This window comes from Lissotriton helveticus, chromosome 5_1 (assembly GCF_964261635.1).
Source record: "Lissotriton helveticus chromosome 5_1, aLisHel1.1, whole genome shotgun sequence".
In the NCBI taxonomy this organism is placed as follows: Eukaryota; Metazoa; Chordata; class Amphibia; order Caudata; family Salamandridae; genus Lissotriton; species Lissotriton helveticus.
Window position 1 is genome coordinate 717,860,849 of NC_136065.1, and position 23,341 is coordinate 717,884,189.

Here is a 23,341-nt window from a genome sequence, read left to right on the forward strand (position 1 = left end):
ATCCTATTTAGTCCTATTTTCTGAAACCCTCCAACTTCCCGACCTGTGGCAGCCTTTGCTCCAGTTACAAGGAGGTTTCTGAAAGAACATGCCCCTCCAAACTATTGTCTTCTCCTCGTCCCACACATTAGTCACTATAGGTATTGTGAAACGCCCACCACTTTTTTTCCCCTCGTACAGGTAATGTTACTCGGACATGGCACCCAAAGCCCACTTTTTTTTAATATATAAAGGTTTCTGCATTGGAGCGAATTCCTGGTTGTTTACCACACGTAAGTGTGAGGCCCAATAGTAGTATTGAAGACTTGGGAAGGAGATACCTCTCTCATCGCAGGACCTATATGATGTCAGTAGAGATTTGCCTCACTTCATGGTCCCACAGAAAAGTTCTTAGATACTTTTCTATACTCTAATAAAAGCTACCCAGTACATATGAGGCATGTTTGCATAATTTACAGGAATTTTGGCAGCATAGTAGTTTTATAAAGGGACTATACACTAGTGCCTTATGTACTGTTGCAACCCCCTCTCTGCTTTCTTAAGGCTTAAGTTCCCTGAGCCCCCCCATCTCTTGATGGTAATCTCATCCCCAGATGTCAGAACCAGTCCCAACTCCTTGATGCCATAATCCCGCTTTCATCACACTTCCCATGTGTAAAACCTGTACATGACTGATTTTTTCCAATTGATTTTATATTTGTATTTGATAACTAATGTTTGAAATCCTAGTCATAAATGCCATAGGCATCCAAGGAGCAGCTCTCATATGGATGGCCTTTTTCTTTACCAGGAGAACGCTAAAAGTCTACCTTCAACTCCGAACCCAAGGAAATCATTTGTGGAGTACACCAAGGTACTCGTTCAGCCCCACCCTCTTCAACACTTATATGACTCCTCTGGCAGCATTTTCAAAACCCACAGACTCAACATCATATCCTAGGGGAACGACACACAACTCATCCTCTCTCTCTCCGAAGTCACCACCAAAACCAATATCCATGACTGCATGGCAGAAGTATCCACCTGGATGAAGGACAACTGCCTGAAGCTCAACCTGTACAAGACAGAGGTACTGCTTTTCGGAAACCAAATCTCCTGATGGAATGTATCCTGGTGGGTGTCAGATGTCGGACCTACCTCCACTGACCACGCAAGGAACCTAGGCATCGTTATGGAAACTAGCTAACCATGAAGACACTGTTCAACTCTGTCTCCTCCTCCTGCTCCTTCATCCTCCACATGCTTCGTAAGATATTCAAATGGCTACCCCAAAGCTCAAGACCGCACCATCACCCAGGCCCTCATCTCCAACCATCTGGACTAAGGTAGTGTGCTCTACGCAGGGATTGCAGCTCACCTCTGAAGACTACAGACCATACAGTACGCTGCAGCTAGACTAGTTCTGGATCTTTCTAAACAAACCCATGTAACCCCCTACCCCAGAGAACTCCACTGGCTCCCTGTCCAGAAAAGATACCAGTTCAAGCTTCTGATCCATGCCAATAAGGCCCTACACAACTGCGGACCCGCCTACTTGAACCACTGCCTGAGCTTCCATTAACCCACCAGACAACCTCCACTCTGTCCCTTTCTCCAACCCTCACTCCTTTCATCTAAACATAGCAGATGCAGAGGTTGCTCATTCTCCAATGTAACAGCAAAGACATGGAACAAGCTACCCTTTCATCTACAGACCTCCCCATCTCTTTCAGAGTTCCAAATGTCCTTAAAGACTTGGCTGTTCAGCTAATCAACTGAAAACATTCAAAAAGTGTAGTGCGCAGAGACAATCCATCTGGAGCATCAGACAGCAATTCACAGAACTTGGACCATAAAGGCAGAAGCGTAATGGCCAGTTCTTGGTCAGGCAGAGTTAGTGTCAGTCAGTCCAAAGCAAGTAATCCGACTATAGAAACCCTCTGTCTGGAAAATATAATGGACTGGGAGGCTGTGTCAAAGAATTCAGATAGTTCAAGAAGAAGAATTGTAGCTTATCCAAAGGAATTGAGTCTCTTCGTGGGATGTAACCTACATCAAGTTGTCCTGATTCAGCTCTTCAGGAGCGAAAGCCCTCCTGCTTTGGATAGGTAATGCAGGAAGTGATTTTTGAGAAAAAAGGAACGTTAGGAATTGACCACTGAATCACGGATCTTAGCAACAATGGAGAAAGGATACAAGTGAGGAGTTAGTGAGCAGTGTTTTTCAATAGAAGGGTAACTATAGCTGTTTTACAGAAAGGGAGGACGATAGGCAAGGTGACAAAATAATCGGAAAATTCCAGAATTGCAGGAAAATAGAGCTTGTGCCCAAATGATTGATTTTCATCGAAAGTAGTTCTACAGGCGAGATTACTACAGAGTGAAGCAGTATTATAATCAACAGACTATGGTTCAAGATGTTACTGTTAGCCCTTCTATTCTTGCCTGTTTTCAGAACCCTCTTACAGAATTTTCTGTCATTGGCCAAAGAACACACATCAGTTGGATCCGTTTTTAAAGAAGAGAAATAGCAACAGTGCGCACAAATCCCTAAAGAAGGGGGCCCACTGTCTGTGACGCATGCTTGAATGGACAGTACTAGCACACAAAAGCTCAGCATTATGAGCCATAGTTGTAGTTCCTGGTCCCTTCGCTTTGCTACATAGTACACACAAACTGATAACGTTGTTAAAGATTTTACGGAGTAACAGCAGTAGAGGGACCATAAAGGTAACTCTTTTTTTTGTATCATGTTGGATCTGACTTTGTGGTGCTGGATCAAGTTGACAGTGGCGATGTTCTCATATTGTGTTAACACTCTCTTTCGATGTTTTTTCATAAACAAATTTTGATGAAAAATGATTTACAAAACGTCAACTTGTAGGGTTTTCCCATGCAAACCTATTTTTTAATATATTCCCCACAATAAAAAATGTCACTCAGTTTCAATATATTAGTTTTCCATCATGTTTTTCAGAGAGACGATTTCCAGAACTTTGCCCCACCTCTACTGAAAACATTAACAACAAATACACTTTATACCATGATTTAAGAAATGGAAGCATGCTGAATAAATAGGGACCTAAGATGGCTTTTGTGGCAAGTAAGTGTGCTTCTGGATTCTGAGCCTGTGGCTCATGGTGTCAAGACATTCGCAGCCTCTTCAAAATTATGTCTTTGTGAAAGGGAGTGGTTTGCTTTTTTCTATAGGAGTTGTATAGGGGTGTTGATGGCCTGGGAGAATTAAGTCTTAAGATTTGACTTGGTCCTGATTCACAAAGCTATCTTCCGTGAGTAAGTAACTCTTACACCTGGGAATTTCAGGTGTAAATCATACATAAGTCGAACATAAGACACAACATCTCACAAAATAAACTTCATGAATTGGGCCACAGTTGTATAGTTGTATATGTAATTATGTTATTAAGCAGAAGTGTTGTTTAAAAACGCGATAAGGTGGGTTGGGCAGAGTTGTCAGTTTGGTAAAAAGAAAAAGAAAACAATATTGGAAGGAGTGAAAGGATGGAAACCACCAGGGAGTTGTGTTCAATAGTCAGCCCAGACTGATTATAACAAAGCTTAAAGCCAGTGTGAGCTTAGCCCCATTTCTTATGATCTGTATTTGGTTACACTTTTTCCTTGTGGCGTGCATTCATTTAAATAATGTTTCATTGGTGCTTTTTAGTGCACTACTGTTGTTTCTAGGCAATGTAGTGGCAGGTGTTACTATTACCCAGATCAATGTTCCTTGTTAGTGTGTTAACAGATGCTCAGAAGACCATTGTGGTAGATCAGACACATATGTCCGTGCAAGTGTAGTCGGCTCAGAGTAGGTTCTTAATTACCACTTTGAAACAGAGGCAGAGATTAAAAGTTTTGGCTCTCAAAATGTTAAGCAGCAAATGTGGTTTATTAAGTCTCATCTATCACCCACATGCTCTTTAAATTACAAAGGAGTAACCTCCGTGAGCGGACATCCTAGGTTGAAGCCGGCTCTAAGAATGCAAAAGCTGCTCTGTTTGGTGGTACTGGCTTGGACTGGTATCATGGAAGCAGTTAAGGGGTGAAACTGTTGGTAAGCTTGCCCCTTTCTCACCCAAAATGATGATTACTTTCTAGTGTGTCCCTTTATTCGGCCTAATCAGGTCAGGGGAGCTTTTGAGCGGTAAGGTTAAAGTATCTCTGTTTGATGTTTTGGTACTTCCTGGATGTCAGGATTCTCCTCTAAGATAGTTAGGGCTGGATGGCCATCCTGAGGTAGCCTTTTCCTTTTTAAGGTAGTTGAAATTGAATATTTGTATGTGTCCTGTTAGTGAGGTTGCTCAAAACTTCAATCACAACATATAGGCCTTTTGAATGGTTCACAACCTTGTTTGAACTGGGAATAACAACTGCACTTGGTCACCCTTTTCTAGTTTTCTCAGCCATGTTTTCCAGATGTAGCTCCTCTTTTGCTTTCTCAAGTGAGACTTTAATTTACGCTTGGGCTAGGGCCCAGGTATTGCTATGCGTTTGTGAAAAGTCTGGACTTTGAATCAATGGTGTCAGGAACTATGGATTGCATCTCCTATTATTTCCTGAACATGTCCACACTATGGGTAGTTTTCTTCCATATACTGATTTGGAAGAGCTGAGCCTCATTGAAGTTTACCCAGTCTATTAGTTGGTAACAGGAGACCAAGTAAACACATCCTCCCAGCATTTATTTTATGTGACCATAAGGTATTTTAGGCTTCTTTGAAGCATTCAAGATATCTGTCTTGGGATGGTGCACTGTGTTTTATGCTTCGCTTAAGGTACAAACCCTGTACTTCAAATTGTGATGAGTAAAACAATGTGAGGGGCTGTTGACCATGCCCTTATTTTCTGGCACGTTTTGGCATTTTCCTTTTACCGCATATTTGAGGGAAGTGGCATTCTTCATCGGCAGCAACCTCTCAGAAAGCCATTTGGTTCACTCTCAGCTCAGTGGCCTAGATCAGTTTGTCTCCTTAGCATCCGTGCATATCAGAAGGCGATAATCAGGCGAGTATCTACCACCTCCTTGGCTTAGAAGTCAATACATTGTGGGCGCCATTGGCATTCTGCCATGCTACACACACCCTAATGCAAACTTTATAGATGGACTATAGTTGATTTTACTATTCACATCATCCCTTTTGAGTTTGCTTATTGAGTAATTTATAGATTACCATTCTGTATTAAACTTTCCTGTTCCAGGTGAACTTTACACACTGTTTATTTGAGAGAAATTCATTGCTGTTACCTGTGAGACTGTGTCCTCTGATTATGCATGCTCATCCTACATCCATTTACCTTGAGCTAGAAAACACTGCAAGGCTAGCCACTGATGAACTATCAACACTCCACTCAAGCTGTGAGTAAAATAGCTGCTCACCAAATCATAAATATAAGTTAAAAATGCCCCCATTTTACACACCTAGTGTTTGGGTGTGTATAGTCAAAAGCATTACTTCTAAGGGTTTCTTTTTTTCATCGTGTAAACAGAAAATATATCTTCATTGATGCCCCAATGATTAAATGCCCTATGGCTTTTGAAAAATATAGGGTTTCTTCCTGGTGGTGCCCCTAGAAGGAGTAGGGTCTCCACCAGCCATTTTTTTAATGTTGTGATAAGTCTTCTGGGTCATTTGATCCATGACCCCAGGAGGCCTTACCATATTTTTCAAGCAATCTGAGCTGGAGCTGTGCAAGGCCACGTTGTGGTGGTTCTAGGGTAGCATTTTGTGACATGAAAAGTAAAAAATACACTGATTCTTTTTTTATTGCTAAGGATTCATTAAAAATATTTTATGACCATCCCTTTTGTTAAATATTGCAATTTGTGAATTTATAAAATATTCATTTAACTATAGTTATTGGTGACTATTTTGATGTGCTTACCCATTGATAAATCCATTGACCTTCTTCTTATATTTTGGTGTTCTGACCCTTTGTCAAAGTCAGTAGGTCAGCTTTACTTCAAATGACACTTTTTATGTCTGCATTACTTTAAATGACACCCTTTATATTATTACATCACATGGCCAGCCATGCGCACCCATGGGGGTTTGGCGTTAGAGGGGGGTTTGGAAACAGGGCCTGGGCAGGCTTCTGGAACTGCAGCTCCCTATGTGCATGATCAGTAGTTTAATTCATTTCCCTGCCCGCATGCCTGCAGGCAGGGGAAAAGATAAAACCTCTGCTTCCAGCCGGTAGGAGCGCTTTCACAGCTCCTGCCGGCTGGAACCGCAGTGCTTCCCTGGCAAAACTGTCTGCTCTCGCCAAGCAAAAGCAAAGTAGTATGTCCCAGGGGTGAGCACCCTGAGACATAGCAGGAGCCGTCCCTGGGGGATGGCAGTCTGCAGGGCCATGTATGGCTCCAGGAGGGGGGCCGTGCCACCCTCCTCCTCCTTCTGTTTACACAGGCTGCCCTGAGGAGATAAGGGGCCAAGAACGCGCCCCCCCCTCCTTCTTAAAAAAGAAAGTAAGCCCCGGGTAGGTGGTGTTTTCTTCGGGGCATGCGGGGGGTCCATGTGCCCCCCGCTCCATATTAACAAAAGCCCCTGGGAAGTGGTGTTACCTGGGGCTTGAGGGGTCCATGTGGCTCCACTTATTCTTTTTGTTTATTGCCCTGGGGAGGTGACTGTGCCCGTACCGCCCCCCCTATTCTTTTTATTTATAATGACCCCGAGAAGGTGATGGTCCCTCAGACCCGGGGTCTGAGCAGGCCCCCCCCACCCCCCAATAACTAATATAAAAGCCCTGGGGAGGTGGTGGTCCCCGGGGCATAAAAATACCCCCCTCTGTTTAAAAAACATTTCTGTATTTCCTCCCGGTCCCATTCGAGGGGGTTTAATTTAAAAGAAAATTGTGGGAGACTGTGCTTGTATTTTTTTCTCCATTTTTACTGCGAAAGCTTGGGGGTCACGGAATTCCTACCCTGCCCCCTTTTCTTTTTTCCACATTTTTTTTGTGGGAGACTCAGCTGAAGCGGAGACCCAAGATGACTGCCAACAATGCCACTGCTTGTAGGGGTTGTCCATGCTGCCCTGTCCCCAGAGAAACTATAGGTCATGCCTTGTTTGGTTGCCCAGCATATACTGTCCCTATGAGCAAGTGGCTCGTTCCCATATGTAAACAGTTGGGTACTGGAGATTTTAGTGTGACACTTCACATTCTGAAAACCGATGCAAGACCTTTGCTTGTCTGTGCGACTGCAAAGTTCTTAAGCCATAGGTGGGGAATCAGATGGAAGGCACGATTGAAACCATCCACCTTGATAACCTGTCCTAATGTGACTCCTTAACTTTGGTCAGCGCTTGGTAATTTCTATTGTTTTAAAGTATATAAGGCATGAATAGATAAAAGTTGAAGGCTTGTGGTACAACAATTTACTGTTTTATATGCAACTTCCATTATTTTGGATCATGCGTGTTGGCACTTTCTAGGAGTGATGGGAAGATGCAGAAGGAAGCAATGAATGGCTTTAGTTATTCTGATAAATGGTTCTTTTATGTCTCTTTTTAACGCTGACTAGTGAACAGTAGAGTGGATTGTACCTAGTATACATTGTATTAATTTATGCCATTAAAAGGCCTGAGGCTTTTAACTGGATGATTTTGAATGGATATAGTTTTCTACTTTTTTATTGTATTTTATATATAAACTGTGCCTGTGCATCAATGAGATTCGTAAAAATGTATGTATGTCTTGGCACTTTTATGGTCAGTTTGACCGAAATAAATTTTATATTGACTGCCAACACTTTTTGGTGAAGTGGTGGCAGCCAGTAAGAGCTCTGCAGATCTCTGCACTAGCTTGTTACTATTTGCAAATTACCTGAGATCGCAGATATACAATTTTGGATTTACTTACATTTCTCAACAACTACTGAACAGATTTACACCAAATAACAAAGAGCACAATCTGTGGACCGAAAGGTGACTTTCTGTTAAATTTGGTGTAATTCCATCCAGCAGTTTGGGCTTCAGGCGTGTCTAAATAGTCTGTGGGAATTAACATGGGAAACACACTTTTTTTAGCCCTCCTTTTTCTCTGGCCCCAGCTTGACGGATCACCCCGAAACTATCCATGCACAACAAGACTCATCATGACACTTTTTTGGGAAGATTTGAAAAAGGATGCCAAAGATATAGGCAAGTCAAAAATGCTTTTTCTATGGAAACATGGTCTTAACTATAACTACCTACTGGTACTGCCAGTATGTTATATATATTTTATATACACACACATATATATTTGTATTACATGTTTTCTTTTTTGGGGGATCTGCCCCAAACCACCTCCTATTTTAATTTACTCCTAATCTGCATTACCACTACCCACCACTAAACCCTAAAATTAGCCATACTTCCCCTTGCCGCTACCCACTCCTAAACCCTAAATGTAATATAACATTTCTTTTTTCTTTTTGGGGGGGGAATCCCCTCATTGCTCTTCCTTTTTTTAAATTAACTCTTAACCCTCCTTTACTTCTACCTTCCCTTAAACCTTAAAATCCCCGTACTACACATTAGCACTGCCCACCCCTAAACCCTACGACCCTACCACCCTTTACCACTGCCCACACTCTTAAACCCTAAAATTACCCTTACCACCCTTTACCACTACCAATCCCAAACCCTAAAATTAATTATATATCTATGGATTTTTTACTTACCATTGCTTACCATGCGGGGTAAAGGTGCAGATACATACCTGCGTGGCAAACACATCCTTAATAAAAAATGTATCCCCTTTTAGCAGTGCTAGAGGCAGTGAAACGGGGGCTGTTGCCCTATTAATTTCAATCAAATTCCGGAAGTGGGGGACAGTTACAGAGGCCCGAGGGGCTGTGCCGTTAAACCGTTTCCAAGCGCCCCGGCGAATACAAGCCATTCTGAGCCGTAAAATACTCTGACTGCTGATGCCAATGGACTAATAAAGTTTTATTTTAGAAGAGTGTGATGATGAGGGGAACGAGTTCCATTTTCAAGACGATGCACATTGAAATAAGTTTATTTGTTCTGCACACTGGAAAATACTGTGACACTGTTATTAATTAAAAACATTATTGGCCTAATCATTCTCAAAGATGCTTGACTTGCAGCTAAAAAAGCTGCCTAGCACTGTTTTTTTTGTCACACAATTTATATATTTTTATTTTGTTACAGTGACGGAAATGCTGGTGAATGTTCTCAGTATTTGCTCCGACGATGAACTAATGACTGAGGGAGAAGATCAGTTTGACGGTAGGACTATTTTCAAGCTTATAGTAACTTTTATCTAAGCATATGCGGTAAATCTTTGCTCCACAGGATTGCATATATTTAATGAGATGATTCTTTTTCATTAAAGCCGTCTGTCTTGTCAATGATTTATTTGCACTTTTAAGTTTTAAAATACATGCCAATCATGGCAAATTAATTACATTACCACGCAACTCTAAAACAGATTTGCATTACTTGTACATAATCTGTTCAGTTTGTTTTAAAACCGCCATTCATTTATTTTGTAACTCAGGTTTGTGCGCTGCACTAAAATTATTTTAAGGCCTTGCAGCATTTCTTTTTTAGTTACCATGTATTATGTACTTTTGAAATGTACTGTAGGCCTGCTACACTTGGGTATTGATGTATAACCCAACATGACTTTATATAAAAATTATATGTATCTAATGCTCAGGCATTTAACATATACCGAGGTATAATCCCAGGAAGATGTAAATACAGGTTTAATTTCCCAAATATCATGTACAAGTTATGCAAGCGGTGATCATTTTTCATTCATGTTATATGCTTGCAATTAGTGGAGTCATTTTTAAAAAGTTTAAGTATGTGCGTTCACATATTTTGTATGGTGACAACTGTTTGTCAGACGGGTTTAATTAAGGGAAAGTGATTACTTTGTATTTGTTTGTTTATTTATTGGAAAACTGTAATGGTTTAGACAGCTTCTCCACACAAACCTGAAAAAAGATTATTTTTGGCAACAGTTTGATGGCATTTTGTGTGTCCACTAATTTTCTCAACTAATGCATTTTCAGTAGTTTGGCTGCTGTACATTTTTCATTTTTTTCTTTTCTGCATTCATTTTCTATTACCACTGGCAGGAAAAATATCTCTGCTTTTTATTTGTCTCACTCACCTTTTTCTCCATCATTCACTTCCTCTTTATCTGGATTCTCCATCTGAAGAGCGACTCATATATGGCAATAAAAAAGGTACAGACCAGACAGAGCTACTTTGTTTTGAAATATGACTTCAAAAACTACTGTAATACGATTTACAGAATGTGATAAGTAATTTACTTAGTAATCGTTCATTTTATTACACCCCTTTGATTGCTATGTCCCCCAAAACATAAAACGTTTAAGTTGTACAGTCATCAGAAGTCATATTCCTAGACATCTGTCTTTCTGTGCATGATCATTTTCTCAACTTTTCCCCTTCATTTTCATAGATTTTCATCCTTATATCTGTTTCTAACAGTTGCATATCTGACTTGCATGGCTGTTGACCTTTCATTTGTTTGTCTTGTCTCTGTGCTTTTGTGGTTTCTTCGTGGATATTTTTCTTTGATAAGTGTGCATGTAAAGTGTCTAATTGTTAACAAATATGTGCACAGGGATTATGATTTAAAATAAAAAATAGTTGAATTTCTCGTTTTATATGTTTTATCCTATTTGCTTTTAAAAACCTTGTATTTTCGTAACGGCTATTTTTGTGAGTGGTGTTTGTAAGTATAGAAATTATCCTGAAGTTGTTTTATTCTTTTATGGATAAATAACTCTTTTGCAAATTAAAAAAGTATAGGAGTTTTTGAGGTTAGAATTCCACGCTTTCTAATGAAGCCTTAAGAGTCGTATGTAATTAACAGAGCTAATTTTGAAAAGGTAATACAGAATTAATTTGTATCAGTGGTAGGACTATTCCAGTGTTTCCCCTCAGTGGTAGAGGCACGATCTGTATATGGAAACTTTGCTTTCATTTGTATCCCTTTTGCGTTTTTAGTGTTGTGTTTCAGTGCATTGCAGTATTGCCTTCAATGAACAAACACATATTTTGGTTAGAAAACTATTTCTACTTTACCGCACCTGAGAATAAAGTAAACATTTCCCAAAAGTTCAACAATGCAGGGATATGTCGGTCACTTTATAGACTCAAAGTAGAATAGTCAAACATGGCACGCTTTGGGATCCTGTTAATCATATTAGGCTTATGCTGCCTCCCGCTTGTAGAAGTTGACAGTATAAGCAGTTTGTGATCAAGGGCTATATATACAGAAAAATCACATCAGAATAAAGTCCTCACACAGGCATGGTTTGTCATTAATGGTCTTCAAAGTCTGCAAAGTGAAAAGTCTTTTTAAAGTTTTCTCATAGGGAGGTTGGATTATATGGAAATGAGGGTCTAATAATGTTATTGTCCGCTCCGGCCGTTGAGTTATATAGGGCCACATGTATCAAATCTGGAAATTGCAATTATTTAATTGCGATTTTCTGAGAATCGCTATTAGGTAATCGCAATTTCCAATGCATGGAACTCTGAGTTTCATATACGGATTCCTAGTGGGCCGCAAATCGACCTACCTCATTAATATTATTGAGACAGTTCGCAATTTGCGACCCCGTATGAATTGCTTAAAACACAGGGATAGGAGCCTGCTGGGGTCAGCAGACCACCATGTCAGTGATTGCTTTTAAATAAAGCAATCCTTTTTTTTTTTAAATGCAGCTCGTTTTCCTTGAAGGAAAATGGGTTGCGTTTAATAAAAAAAAAAAGTTTTCTTTTAATTTTTTAAGAGCAGGCAGTGGTCCATGGGACCACTGCCTGCTCATAAAAAACGTTTTAACAACCTTTCCAAAAGAGGTAAGAGAGTCCCTTGGAGACCCCTTCCCATTTGCGAATAGGTTACCACCTACTTAAAGTAGGTAAAATGTGAATGTTTTACAACCGCATTCACAGTCACAAAACATTCATACATACCATTAGGATTCGTTATTTGGAAGGGACACCCTAAACACGCCCCTTCCAAATACCAACTTGCAAACCCATTTTGCAATTTGGTAACAGGTTACAGAATTGCAAAATGTGGTTTAATACAAACGCAAAATTGGTTGATACGTGTGGCCCATAGTTTTTAATATCCAAATCTCGATAATAGTGTGTGTGGCATAATAAAAGGTGGAAACTACTACATTTGTAAAATGGTTATTCCTGTGATTGAGATTTTTTTTTCCATTTTAAGTAGGTACAGCTGCAGCACGAAAAGAAATAATCAGAAACAAAATTCGTGCAATTGGCAAGATGGCAAGAGTATTCTCTGTCCTGAGGTAATCATAACATTTGTGCTACTTTATGGTTGATGGTTATGCAGTTCTCCATGTTCTGTTTTTTTATAGGTATTGCCTGTTTAGTAAAACAATGAATGTTAACTCTTTAAAGTAGTGATAAAATGCAAAAATTGTTTACAAACAACGGATACTCAGAGCTCTATGGCTGTAGACTTCAAGAAACAGTACATGACTTTTGGACCACCCAATGTTGTATGAGAAAGTAATTTTGCATATTCTAAAATGCAATGCGCACTCAATTCTCAGTGTATTTATTATACTGATATTGTAGCAGTATCAACCCCTTTATCAAAGTATGTGAATCTGTTAACAGCTGTGTTGGGATTTGAATGTCCCCCAGTATGGCAGAAGATTTGTGCCCCAGTCCTGAGTCACCCAACAGCAAGTCAATCTAGTATCCTGATTTTAATTTGGCCTCCACACTCACAACATCATCATCGTGTACACTGTAAACCCCGGCATGAAATTGACATAGAGCCCCACCTCCTTTCTTTGAGTTCATGGAGGGGAACCAAAAGCGAACCCTTGGCTGGGCTTGAGATTACTGTTTGTGTCTGCAGCTAAGTACAGTTGAGAGTAATTATGGCAGCATAGCATGTTTTTAGTGATCAGTAGCTCATCGGGCCTTTTTACCTGGCTCAAAGATGGGTGCAATCCCTTAAGGCCCACTTGAGTAAAGGTATGTTTGTGTGTCATGACCAGACCCTGTGCGGACATCTCTGTGTGAAAGTCAAACGTATTTACATGTATATGGTAGTAGGACTCCATATTGTTTGAAAGCGTTTATATATGCTGTTACCAGGTGATTCGCCTTGGTCTGATATGGCACAAGATGGAAGTTGTGAAACAACCTCAGACAGTGGAAGTGTGTTGCTTGCATTCCTGAGGAGCAGGGCACAACTGTAGACTCAGAGTAGAGGGATGGAAACAGGAGTGCTTTAGAAATGCTTAGTGACCTTTTCAGCAATGGATTGCTGATTAGTCCTTTCTGGGCACTACCATTTATAAATGGTCAACATAATGAGGATTGTGGGGTGGAGTCAGCAGATACAGTTGGTAATGAAAGAAAATTTTCTGGGGAGAGCCTGAGTCATTTGTGTTTTTTCCGAAAAGCCCACTCTGGAAGGCTGATCAAAGCCTGATGCAAAGCTACACTTGTGTGCTCAAATTGTTGAGTACTCGCGCGTAGAGCCAGCATCATAACTACCTCTTTTTGAGCAGCCATCACCTTGCAACAAAGTACCTATCTGCGCTGCAGAGAAAAAACAGATTATGAAAAGACATCAGGCCAAATTAGTTAATAAACCCTGACAGTGGAACCCCGTTCCCTGTCTCAAAATACCGTATAAAAGTGGATTTGAAATGCACCCACTTTATTCTAGTTTGATCTGCTTCACTTCCCAAGGAGAAGAGCTGCTGTGGTCCAAGACTGGTACCTCTAATAGCCAGCCACGTCCGACTTGACCCCCACCACGCTTTCGCCAAAAGACTCGCACCCATCAGCCAAGCTCTTATTTCTATACTCCACTCTTCTATCTACTCAGCCTTCTTCTCAAACACATTGAAACACATATGGTCACTCCTCTGCTCAAGTAAACCTCAGCGGACCCAGCTTTGCTTACCAACTACAGATCAATCTCCCTCCCATCGTACCCCACAAAGGTCCTTGAGAAGCTCATCAAACAGATGCCTCACTGACCACCTCATTAAGAAGATGCTCCGCAACGCTATGCATTCAGGCTTCAGGCCCAACCACAGTGCAGAAACAGAACTCATCGCCCGCACAGATAATATCTGCATGATCCTGGACAGAGACGGTATGGCAACTGTCATCCTTTTGGCCCTCTCTACAGCCTTCAGCATCCTCGGCAAATCCTCATCAGACAACTTCACGAAATTGGTATCTAAGGACCCGCTCGCTGACACCATACTCCTCGGAAGCCCGCAAACACATCTGCAGAGTGATTCAAGGTGTGTCCGTCAGCCCAACCCTTTTTAACACTAATGTGACCCCTTTGGCCAATGTCATCTGCACACATGACATCAACATCCTCTCCTACGCTTATGACACACAGCTTAGATAAGACCCCATCACAAGGAACAAGTTCACCACCTGCATGTCCGAAGTTGCCGTGTGGATGAAGGCCACCTGCCTCAAGCTCAACACAGATTAGACAGAAGTAGTTATCTTCAGAACGACCACAGCACGATGGGACAGTAGTTATCTTCAAAAAAATCACCTCATGATGGGGCTCTACCTAGAGGCCGGCTGACCTTGGACCAACACCAACCTCCAGCCACCACATCCGGAACATTGAGATCATCATTGACATCAAGCTTTAAATGACCTTGCAAATCAACTGTCACTGCATCCTGCTTTCACATCTTGAACATGCTCAGGAAGATCTTCTAATGGCTCCTATACAACACCAGAACAACCATCACTCATGCCCTTGGCACCAGCGAGCTGGATTACCGGAGCACCTCGTACACTGCAAACATTAAAGAATTCACCAGAAGATTACAAACTGTTGGGAACTCAGAAGCTAGATTATTAAAGGCAATACACAACATAGGCCCCACCTACCTGACCAGCATATCTCCTTCCATCAACCAGGCACACACCTCGGCTCCGCCAGACTCCTACTTACCCACAACCCAGGCCTCCTCATAAATAAGTCCGGAGGCCAGTCCTTCTCGTACATTGACTCTGAAGCGTGGGACAGCCTCCAACTATACATTAGAGCCACCTCCTCACTGAGTACAGCAAGAGGCTAAAGTCCAGGGTTTATGAATATCCATGCGACATAGGCGAGGAAAGGCCATGCAACATAGGCGAGGCAAGGCAAATACACTTGCTCAGCGTCCGGATGCCCTCATGGGTGTTAGTGCACTTTGCAAATAAACTGCAAAATAAAGACTGCCTGATTCAGAGACTGCTTCAGAAAAGGGGGTGGTGATGAACAGAGTGTCTGAATTAAGCAGACCACTCTTACCCAGTCCAAAGATCAGGGCTTGATCCATCACCGTTATTTAGCTCACTGCCCCATCCCAGCTCAGAACCTGGCTATATGCAAATTAGTCTGTCCCTGGCCCAGTGCATCATGGGAACAGGGCAGACCAAACTACCAAGCCAATTCTTCACCAGAAAGGAGACAAGCTTCCGGGGACCGGTTTCTGCCATTCCAGGCGTTGTCGGCCCGGCTTGCTTGAATCCTGATGGAGCAGTGAGCAAGGGACTCATGTCTGAGTATACCCTTCCACGCTTATGGTGGACAAAATGATTCAGAAAAGGGGGTGGTGATGAACAGAGTGTCTGAATTAAGCAGACCACTCTTACCCAGTCCAAAGATCAGGGCTTGATCCATCACCGTTATTTAGCTCACTGCCCCATCCCAGCTCATGTCTGAGTATACCCTTCCACGCTTATGGTGGACAAAATGATTCAGAAAAGGGGGTGGTGATGAACAGAGTGTCTGAATTAATTGATTCAGAGACTGCCAAAGAAAAATATGTAGAAATACTGTGCTAGCTCTGCATTCACTGCACTTCAGACATTACAGCAGTGCCTCGAACTGGAGGAGAAATGTCCTTCTACTGTAACTGCTGGATCAGACACCTGTGACCTGGAGTTATCTTCATGGAGCCACTGCAGTGCCAGAGAAGGAAGCAGGGTTGCCCAAATGAACCCTGGTGAGCACAACAGCTCAGTCTAAATCCTGTCCGCGGACACTCCCACACTTGGGAATTCCAAGTGCACATCCCATCAGAATAATTCCATACTAATGATAGGCACGGAGTAATTGTTTGGCTAACAGAATTCAGTGGGACAACTTATCAAACATGGCTCTCCCCACACAATAACAGAGCAGTCATTTGCTATGCACTGACTTCAGTCCGATACAACATAGCAATACAGCACCTGAACTTTAATTGTGATTACTACCATGCCTTCATGCTATAGAGGGCCCCGTAGTACATCTTTGTAAATTCACTTACTCAATTTGTACTGTATTGACTTCTCTTGTGATGAAAATATTTATCTTTTAAAAAAAAAACAAGCATTGAGCTCAACATTACATTGTTATGTTAGGGAATTTTTAAAGTGCGCTATTACCCAAGGGTGTCCTGGCGCTATCAGAGTAGACGGCATGCTAGACATAATGCTTTAGTTGTGGAATAGCCAAGATCTGAAAAAGACACGTTAGTGGTAGATTACTCACCATAGAATATCCCCAGGTGTCAGACTGGATCCGGAAAGCTTTCATCAGCGGTACCCCTGCGCATCGATAGGCGTCGTCGTACGGCTCCGCGTGCGTCATTGGCCTCGTATGCGCCGCAATTACGTCACTGGAGCTACTTAGACCCGACCACGCGCGCTGACTTCAGTTCTTTCTCTTTCCGCGCCAGCAAGCGCAGATCCGGAGAGAGCGGTACCCCGTTACTTGTTGACTAAGTATATTTTTGCTATTATTTGTAAGTATACTGTACCCCTGGTGCATAGGGATGCCCGGTTTCAAGCTTTGCGAAACCTGTCCGCGCACGATGTCACTGACGGACCCGCTCCGTGAGTGTCTCTTCTGCCTGGGGCATGACCACGACACCGAGTCGTGTTCCCACTGCTGGGTCATGGCCCAAAAAATTTGCTGGAGCGGTCCCGAAAGTGCCTGGAGGCCCGGGAGTTGGCCCCACGTCGTTCCAGGTCCAGGTCCCGTTGGATGTCAAGGGCCCGGTCGCAGAGCAAGCACTATCATTCGAAGTCTTCGCACTCGTAGTCAGGTAAGGCGAAGCACAAAAAGTCAAAGAAGCGTCGCCGCTCTTCATCCTCCCCTAGCCGGTCGCGGGACATGGCTGAGGGAGTAGGTGGCACCGCCCCTGCGGCTCTGACGGAGCCTGAGCAGTTACCGTTGGCTTACCAACCTTTCCCGGGTCCTTCGGCGACTCCAGCCAAATTGCAAGAGTTCGTGTCTAAAATGGCATGTATCTTAGGCCCGTGCTGCCCCGTCAGCACGCCGTTGGGCCCCGCGGGCCCCTCTGTTCTGCATTACTTGACGTCGCTGGATTCGGCCCGACGTCGTTGAGGCCTCGAGGCCTGCATGGCTCCAGCCGTGGTCTCCCTTCTTGCCGGTGGAACCCGTACGGCTCCCACCGGCATCGCCCATGCCTGTGGCACTGATGCTGGCGCAGCCGGCGGGCGAAGCCGGCATTTACTTCTTTTCCGGCGTCAGCACGGTGCCGGAAGGATGTCTCCAGATGCCGATTGGGGCTTTTATCCTTTTATTCACCCACGTCCTCGTCCACTTGTGGAGGAAAGAGAGGACTGGGATGAGTTTGAAGACCCTCTCGCAGCACAGTGCGAGTCTGGCCCCAACTGGGATGAGGAGGCGGAGGCTGGTAGCCCGGATTACACTCCGGCGCCTGGTCCACCATTCCCTTCAGCTACTATGGAGGAGAGTGGTTCCTTTTCCACAGTGCTATGTAGGGCAGCCGAGGCTCTTGGCCTCCAGCTCCCTACAGTGGCTGTCAGACCCACCCACTGAAGTGCTTCGGGCAGCTTCTTCCTCTACAGAACCGCTGTTGCCGTTTAATTATGCACTTACTGATGTGCTTCTGGGCACTTGGTCCCGGCCCAACACAGGGGCCCCTGTGGACAAAGTTGTGGGCCGACGCCATCGTGCGGCCCCGGGCGACCCTGCCTTCCTCACCGAGCACCCTACACCTAAGAGTTTGGTAGTTCAGGCCTCGACGTCCCCGAGTGCGTTTCCTTCTGCTCCACCGGGCAAGGAATCCAAGAAATTGGAGCAGTTTGGCAAGAAGATTTATTCTTCCACAAGTTCTGGACTGCGGTCTGGGGAGAGAGATGCAGCCAGGTTCACTATACATTGTGGTCCTGATACCGCTGATTCGCTGGGTAGGGGGATTTCCACAATGGTGGCACTACGTCGTCATGCCTGGTTGAGAACGACTGGCTTTTCGCAGATCTTCAGAATACTTTGCTGGACATGCCCTTCGATGGCACTCGCCTCTTTGGTGATAAGGCGGATTCCACATTGGAGCATTTCAAGGATTTTCGGGCCACGGCCAAGTCTTAAGGCCTTTCGGCCACACGTACTCCTTCCGCTTCTAACTTTCGTTCCTTTCGAACCTCTGGAAGAGGCATACAAACATGCTCATTTCAGAACAAGCCTGCGCAGCCACAGTCCCAGCGCAGCTGCGGACGTGGGGCTCGCAGAGGCGGGTCACGGGGCCAGCGTGTGGGTCAGTCCACCAACACCCCCGCTGCCAGTGCCTCCACACCTTCCTCGTCCGGTGTTTCAGGCCCACCAGACGCCAGTGGGTGGCAGGATTCATCATCACCTCCCCCACTGGCGCACCATTACATCAGACAGGTGGGTTCTGGAGATTATTCGAAGGGGCTACCTCCTCCCCTTCGAGTCTACCCCCCAGCCACGCCACCGCAGTTCCACCGCATGTCAGCGGATCATTTCCACTTCTCCAGCACTAAGTTACGGCCCTCTTGGTCAAGGGGGCCATCGAGCACGTTCCGACGCCCGAAGTCGGTTGGGTTGTTACTCCCACTACTTCTTGGTTCCAAAGAAGGACAAGGGTATGCGTCCCATCTTAGACCTTCAAAGCGTAAATCGCTTCCTCCGGAAGGAGAAGTTCAAAATGCTCACTCTGGCTCAGGTCTTGTCTGTTCTCGACCCACAAGACTGGATGGTGGCACTGGACCTGCAGGACGCTTATTTTCATATTCCCGTCCTGCCGGGCCAATCGGCGTCACCTGCGATTCACGGTGGGCCAGGAGCATTTTCAGTTCACCGTGCTCCCCTTTGGCCTTACCAGCGCCCTTTGGATATTCACGAAAGTGATGGCAGTGGTCGCAGCTCATCTCCGCAGATCAGGGGTTTCAGTCTTCCCCCGTCTCGACGACTGGTTGTTCAAGGCGGAACGCGCAATGTCATCAGTTCTGCGCGTTGGAATTTCCAAGGCGGCACTCGCTAGGCGACGCTTTTCATTGCGAGTGGAGTTGCGGTCTGTTGTATGCCTTTCCGCCTATACCACTTCTCACTGGCGTAACGAAAATTGAGGGGGCCTCCCTGCGCGGTACGCAGAGGGGCCCCCTTCGGGCTCAATCAGGAGCTCTCCTGCCAGAGTTCAGTGCCGAGGGGGCCCCCTGGAGCTTAAGGCCCCCCCACACCGCGTGGGCTGCGGGGCCTGTGTTACGCCCCTGCCACTTCTGAAGAAGATCAGGCAAGACCGGGCCCAAGTCATCCTTATGGCTCCGGACTGGGCTTGAAGAGTTTGGTATCCCAAGCTACTCAGTATGAGCCTGGATCCCCTGATCCGACTGCCTCTGCGGGAGGATCTTCTGTCGCAGCAGCTGGGGACGGTTCTCCACCCGAACCTGCCCAGCCTCCACATACATGCGTGGAGATTGAGCGGCAACTGTTGATTCCATTTAACTTGCCTCCCGAAGTCTGTGATGTCATTCTGGCAGCCAGACGTCCCTCCACTAAATCGGTGTACGCCTACAGGTGGAACAAATTTGTGGCATGGTGCACAGCTAAGACTGTGGATCCACTTTCTGTCCCTCTTTTTGAAGTCCTATTGTTCCTTCTTTCTCTGGCCTGGCAGTGCTCTGCTCTGGGCACTATCAAGGGCTACCTTTCGGCCATTTCAGCCTTTATGAGTCTTCCAGATCAGCCTCCTCTTTTCAAGTGCCCTGTTGTACAGAGATTCTTAAAAGGCATTAAGCATATGTTCCCTCCTGTTCCTTTCATAATGCCTCAGTGGGACTTAAATCTTGTTTTGACTTATCTCATGTGCGCTCCCTTTGAGCCTTTCACAATTGTCCTCTACGTCTTCTGACTTTGAAAACTGCCTTCCTGGTGGCTATCATCTCTTCCAGGGGAGTGAGTGAGCTTCAGGCTCTTTCTTGTAAGCCTCCTTTTCTGTCGGTTTATCCGGACAAGTTGTGCTTCACACTCATCCTTCCTTCTTGCCTAAGGTTGTCACCGCCTTTCACATCGGGCAGACTATCACCTTGCCCACTTTCTTTCCGACTCCACATCCTTGCAGAGAGCAAGAGAGGCTCCACCGTCTGGACCCAAAATATGCGCTCTCCTTTTACCTGAATTGCACACAAGCATTCCGGGTGGATGACCAGCTATTTGTTGGCTACGCAGGCGCTAAGAAAGGCCGGGCTGTTCACAAAAGGACTATCTCCCACTGGGTCGTCTTGTGTATCAAGGGCTGTTATTCTATGGCTAAAAAGGAACCTCCGGTGGGACTGCATGCCCATTCTACCAGGGCAACAGCAGCCACTATGGCATTGGGATGAGGTGTCCCCCTGCAGGACATCTGTCAGGCTGCCAAATGGGCTTCACTGCACACTTTTACAAAGCATTATTGCCTTGACAGTCAGGTTCGGAGGGACAGCTTCTTTGGCCGTTCTGTTCTCCGTGACTTTCTGGTGTAATCTTATTTGCAGACCCACCACCGGGGTTGGTTTTGCTGGGGTATGTATTTTAAGGTAAGGAATCTATCACTAATGTGCCTCTTTCAGATGCACAAGTTACTACTTGTGTAATGGTATATCTGTAAGAGACATTAGTTAGTGATAGATTCCTTACCGCCCCACCCATCCTCCCTGTTCTGTAAACTGAGTTTCTATGCACCAGTGGTCAGTATCTTGCATGGCTCTGCGTTCCTGTTGCGTAAAGTTGTGTACAGAACTGATGTCGGCGTGTGTCTAAGTAGCTCCAGTGACGTCATCTCAGCGCATACGACACCAACGACGCACGCGTAGCCGAAGGACGGCGCTTATTGACCCGCAGGGTTACTGCTGACGAAAGCTTTCTGGATCCAGTCTGACGCTTGGGGATATTCTAAGGTAAGGAATCTGTCACCAAATAATGTCTCTTACAGATATATCGTTAAACAAGTAGTAACTTGTGCTTTTGATCTCCTTCCGCAATGCCAACAAGGAAGAAGTGGCTCTAATATGTGATGGTAGGCTATTCCATAACTTGGCTGTGCCATAGATGATGCTCCTTCCACCACAGTTTGCTTTTTTGATTTTGGGAACACTAAGGTGTTAGAATTGGCACAACAGAGATCTCTGTTGGGGATGTACCATTTGAAAGCCGTCCTGAGATATTCCGGGTCTATGTTGTGCAGTCCTTTATGCGCAAGGCATAAGGCTTTAAATTTTGCCCGGTGGTGGAGATAGATGTGATTCAGCCGCAGACTGGACAACACAATTTGTGGCGGACCTACTGGTCCCTATCATATCCCAGGAAGATAGGGTTAAACTTGAGAAAAAGTGGAACCAACGGAGGTGGTGAAGGTCATAAAGTAACTAACAAGTGGGAAAACCCCTGGTGCGCATGGCCTTTCTCAAGAATGTTTTAATGTGTTAGCTGACAGTCCGTGAGCCCCTTACCCAGATGCTCCACAAGGCCCGAAAGGAGAAGCCCTTCTTTGAAGACCTCCGTACTACTTACAAGGTATGATACATAAAGTTGGGAAACCAGCAGAGGACTTTGCAGTTATAGACCCATCTCCCTACTGAATATCGTGACGACAATCATGGCTAGAATACTATCTATCCCACTATACATATTAGTCAAACAGCTCTTAGTCCCAGACCAGTTAGGATCTATACCCCATAGATCGACAAGACACAACCTACGCCATCTCTATGGGGTCCTGTACAACGCCTCAGGCCTGAGAGAACACACAGTGATCCTCTCATTGAATGCGGGAAAGGTCTTCGATTAGCTTGAATGGCCGTACCTAATGACTGTCTTTCACAAGATGGGCTTTGGCCCGGATTTCCTGTTCTGGGTTCACCTGCTATAAAAAAGACCTGGTCGCCAGAGTAAGGATGATCTGCACAGTATTGCAATGCTTCCCTCTTGACTGAGGGACCAGTCAGGGCTGTTCCCTCTCCCCTCTACTTTTTGCATTAGCAGTCAAACCCTTCACCTGTTGGATCCGTTGTGATGCATGATGCACAGATGCGGGGGCTAAGATGAGACCCGGGTTGGGAGGATGTTGTTTCCCTTTTCGTAGATGACGCCCTACTCTACCTGGTGGAACCCAAATGATTCATTCCCAGAATCCTTGACATTATGCATATTTGAGACATACTTGGGGGTGAATATACACTGGCAGAAGTCATTGGGTTTTCCCCTCAGGCACTGGTACCCGATAGTGGCAGGTGACTGTCTGATATAGTGGACGTGCAACAGGATTTATTACACTGGCCTTTATGTCACTAGAGACTGATCAGAATTAGGAGGCAAAACCTAAATAGACTCCTGTGAGAATACCGATCAGATGTCGAACATTGGAGGAAACTCCCATTGTCGCTGCTGGGGTGGGCAGCCCCCTACAAAATGATTACTCTCTCAAAGTTCCTATACATACTACAGAGCACACCTTTCGAAGTGCAGGATAACTTTTTGTTGCAGTAGTGGAAAGAACCACCAGAACACTCCTATGGGACAAGAGAACCACCTGTAATAGGCCTGAAATTCTGACACAAGTACTGAGCATCTCAGTTAGTCGTAATAAACAACTGGGTTTTCACCACACAGCAAGTTCTATCACTTATGGCGGACAGCAGATCTCATGCACCATGAGGTTGCCTGCAGGTGCTGTATCGTAGTGGAAAGAAGATGGACAAATAGTCCCCAGCAACCACGGTAGTCAGGATCTGTCGTAGAGCGACACCTGCCACTGGATTTAAGGGCAAAATTAAACTTGGAATGCCCCTGTGGGACTCATCGGCCCTTCATGAGCTGGAAAAACTAGCAAGCTTTTGTGGGTGGGACAAGATTGTCATTCCCAAATTAGGGGACATCTGGGGACCAGAGGCCTCCTATCCTTCTTAGATCTACAGTTCCAGTACGAAATGGCTGATTCCCAACAGTGTAAATATATATAACTAAAATACGCCCTAACTGACTACAAATAGCCATACGGAAAACTTCTT

The 23,341-nt window shown here is 44.7% G+C and overlaps 1 protein-coding gene across 8 annotated transcripts in view; it reads left to right on the forward strand.

Moving 5' to 3' along the window:
• The window catches only part of PPP3CB (protein phosphatase 3 catalytic subunit beta), a 693,000-nt gene that overhangs the window by 484,977 nt on the left and 184,682 nt on the right, over positions 1 to 23,341 (forward strand). For 4 of the 8 annotated variants that reach the window (XM_078643127.1, XM_078643130.1, XM_078643133.1 and 1 more), the window contains 3 exons: positions 9,155 to 9,232; positions 10,177 to 10,203; positions 12,231 to 12,315. In XM_078643127.1, coding sequence (XP_078499253.1) covers positions 9,155 to 9,232; positions 10,177 to 10,203; positions 12,231 to 12,315 — 190 coding nt within the window. The remainder of the gene's footprint in view (positions 1 to 9,154; positions 9,233 to 10,176; positions 10,204 to 12,230; positions 12,316 to 23,341) is intronic. The other 4 variants (XM_078643132.1, XM_078643134.1, XM_078643135.1 and 1 more) reach the window with 1 other exon arrangement.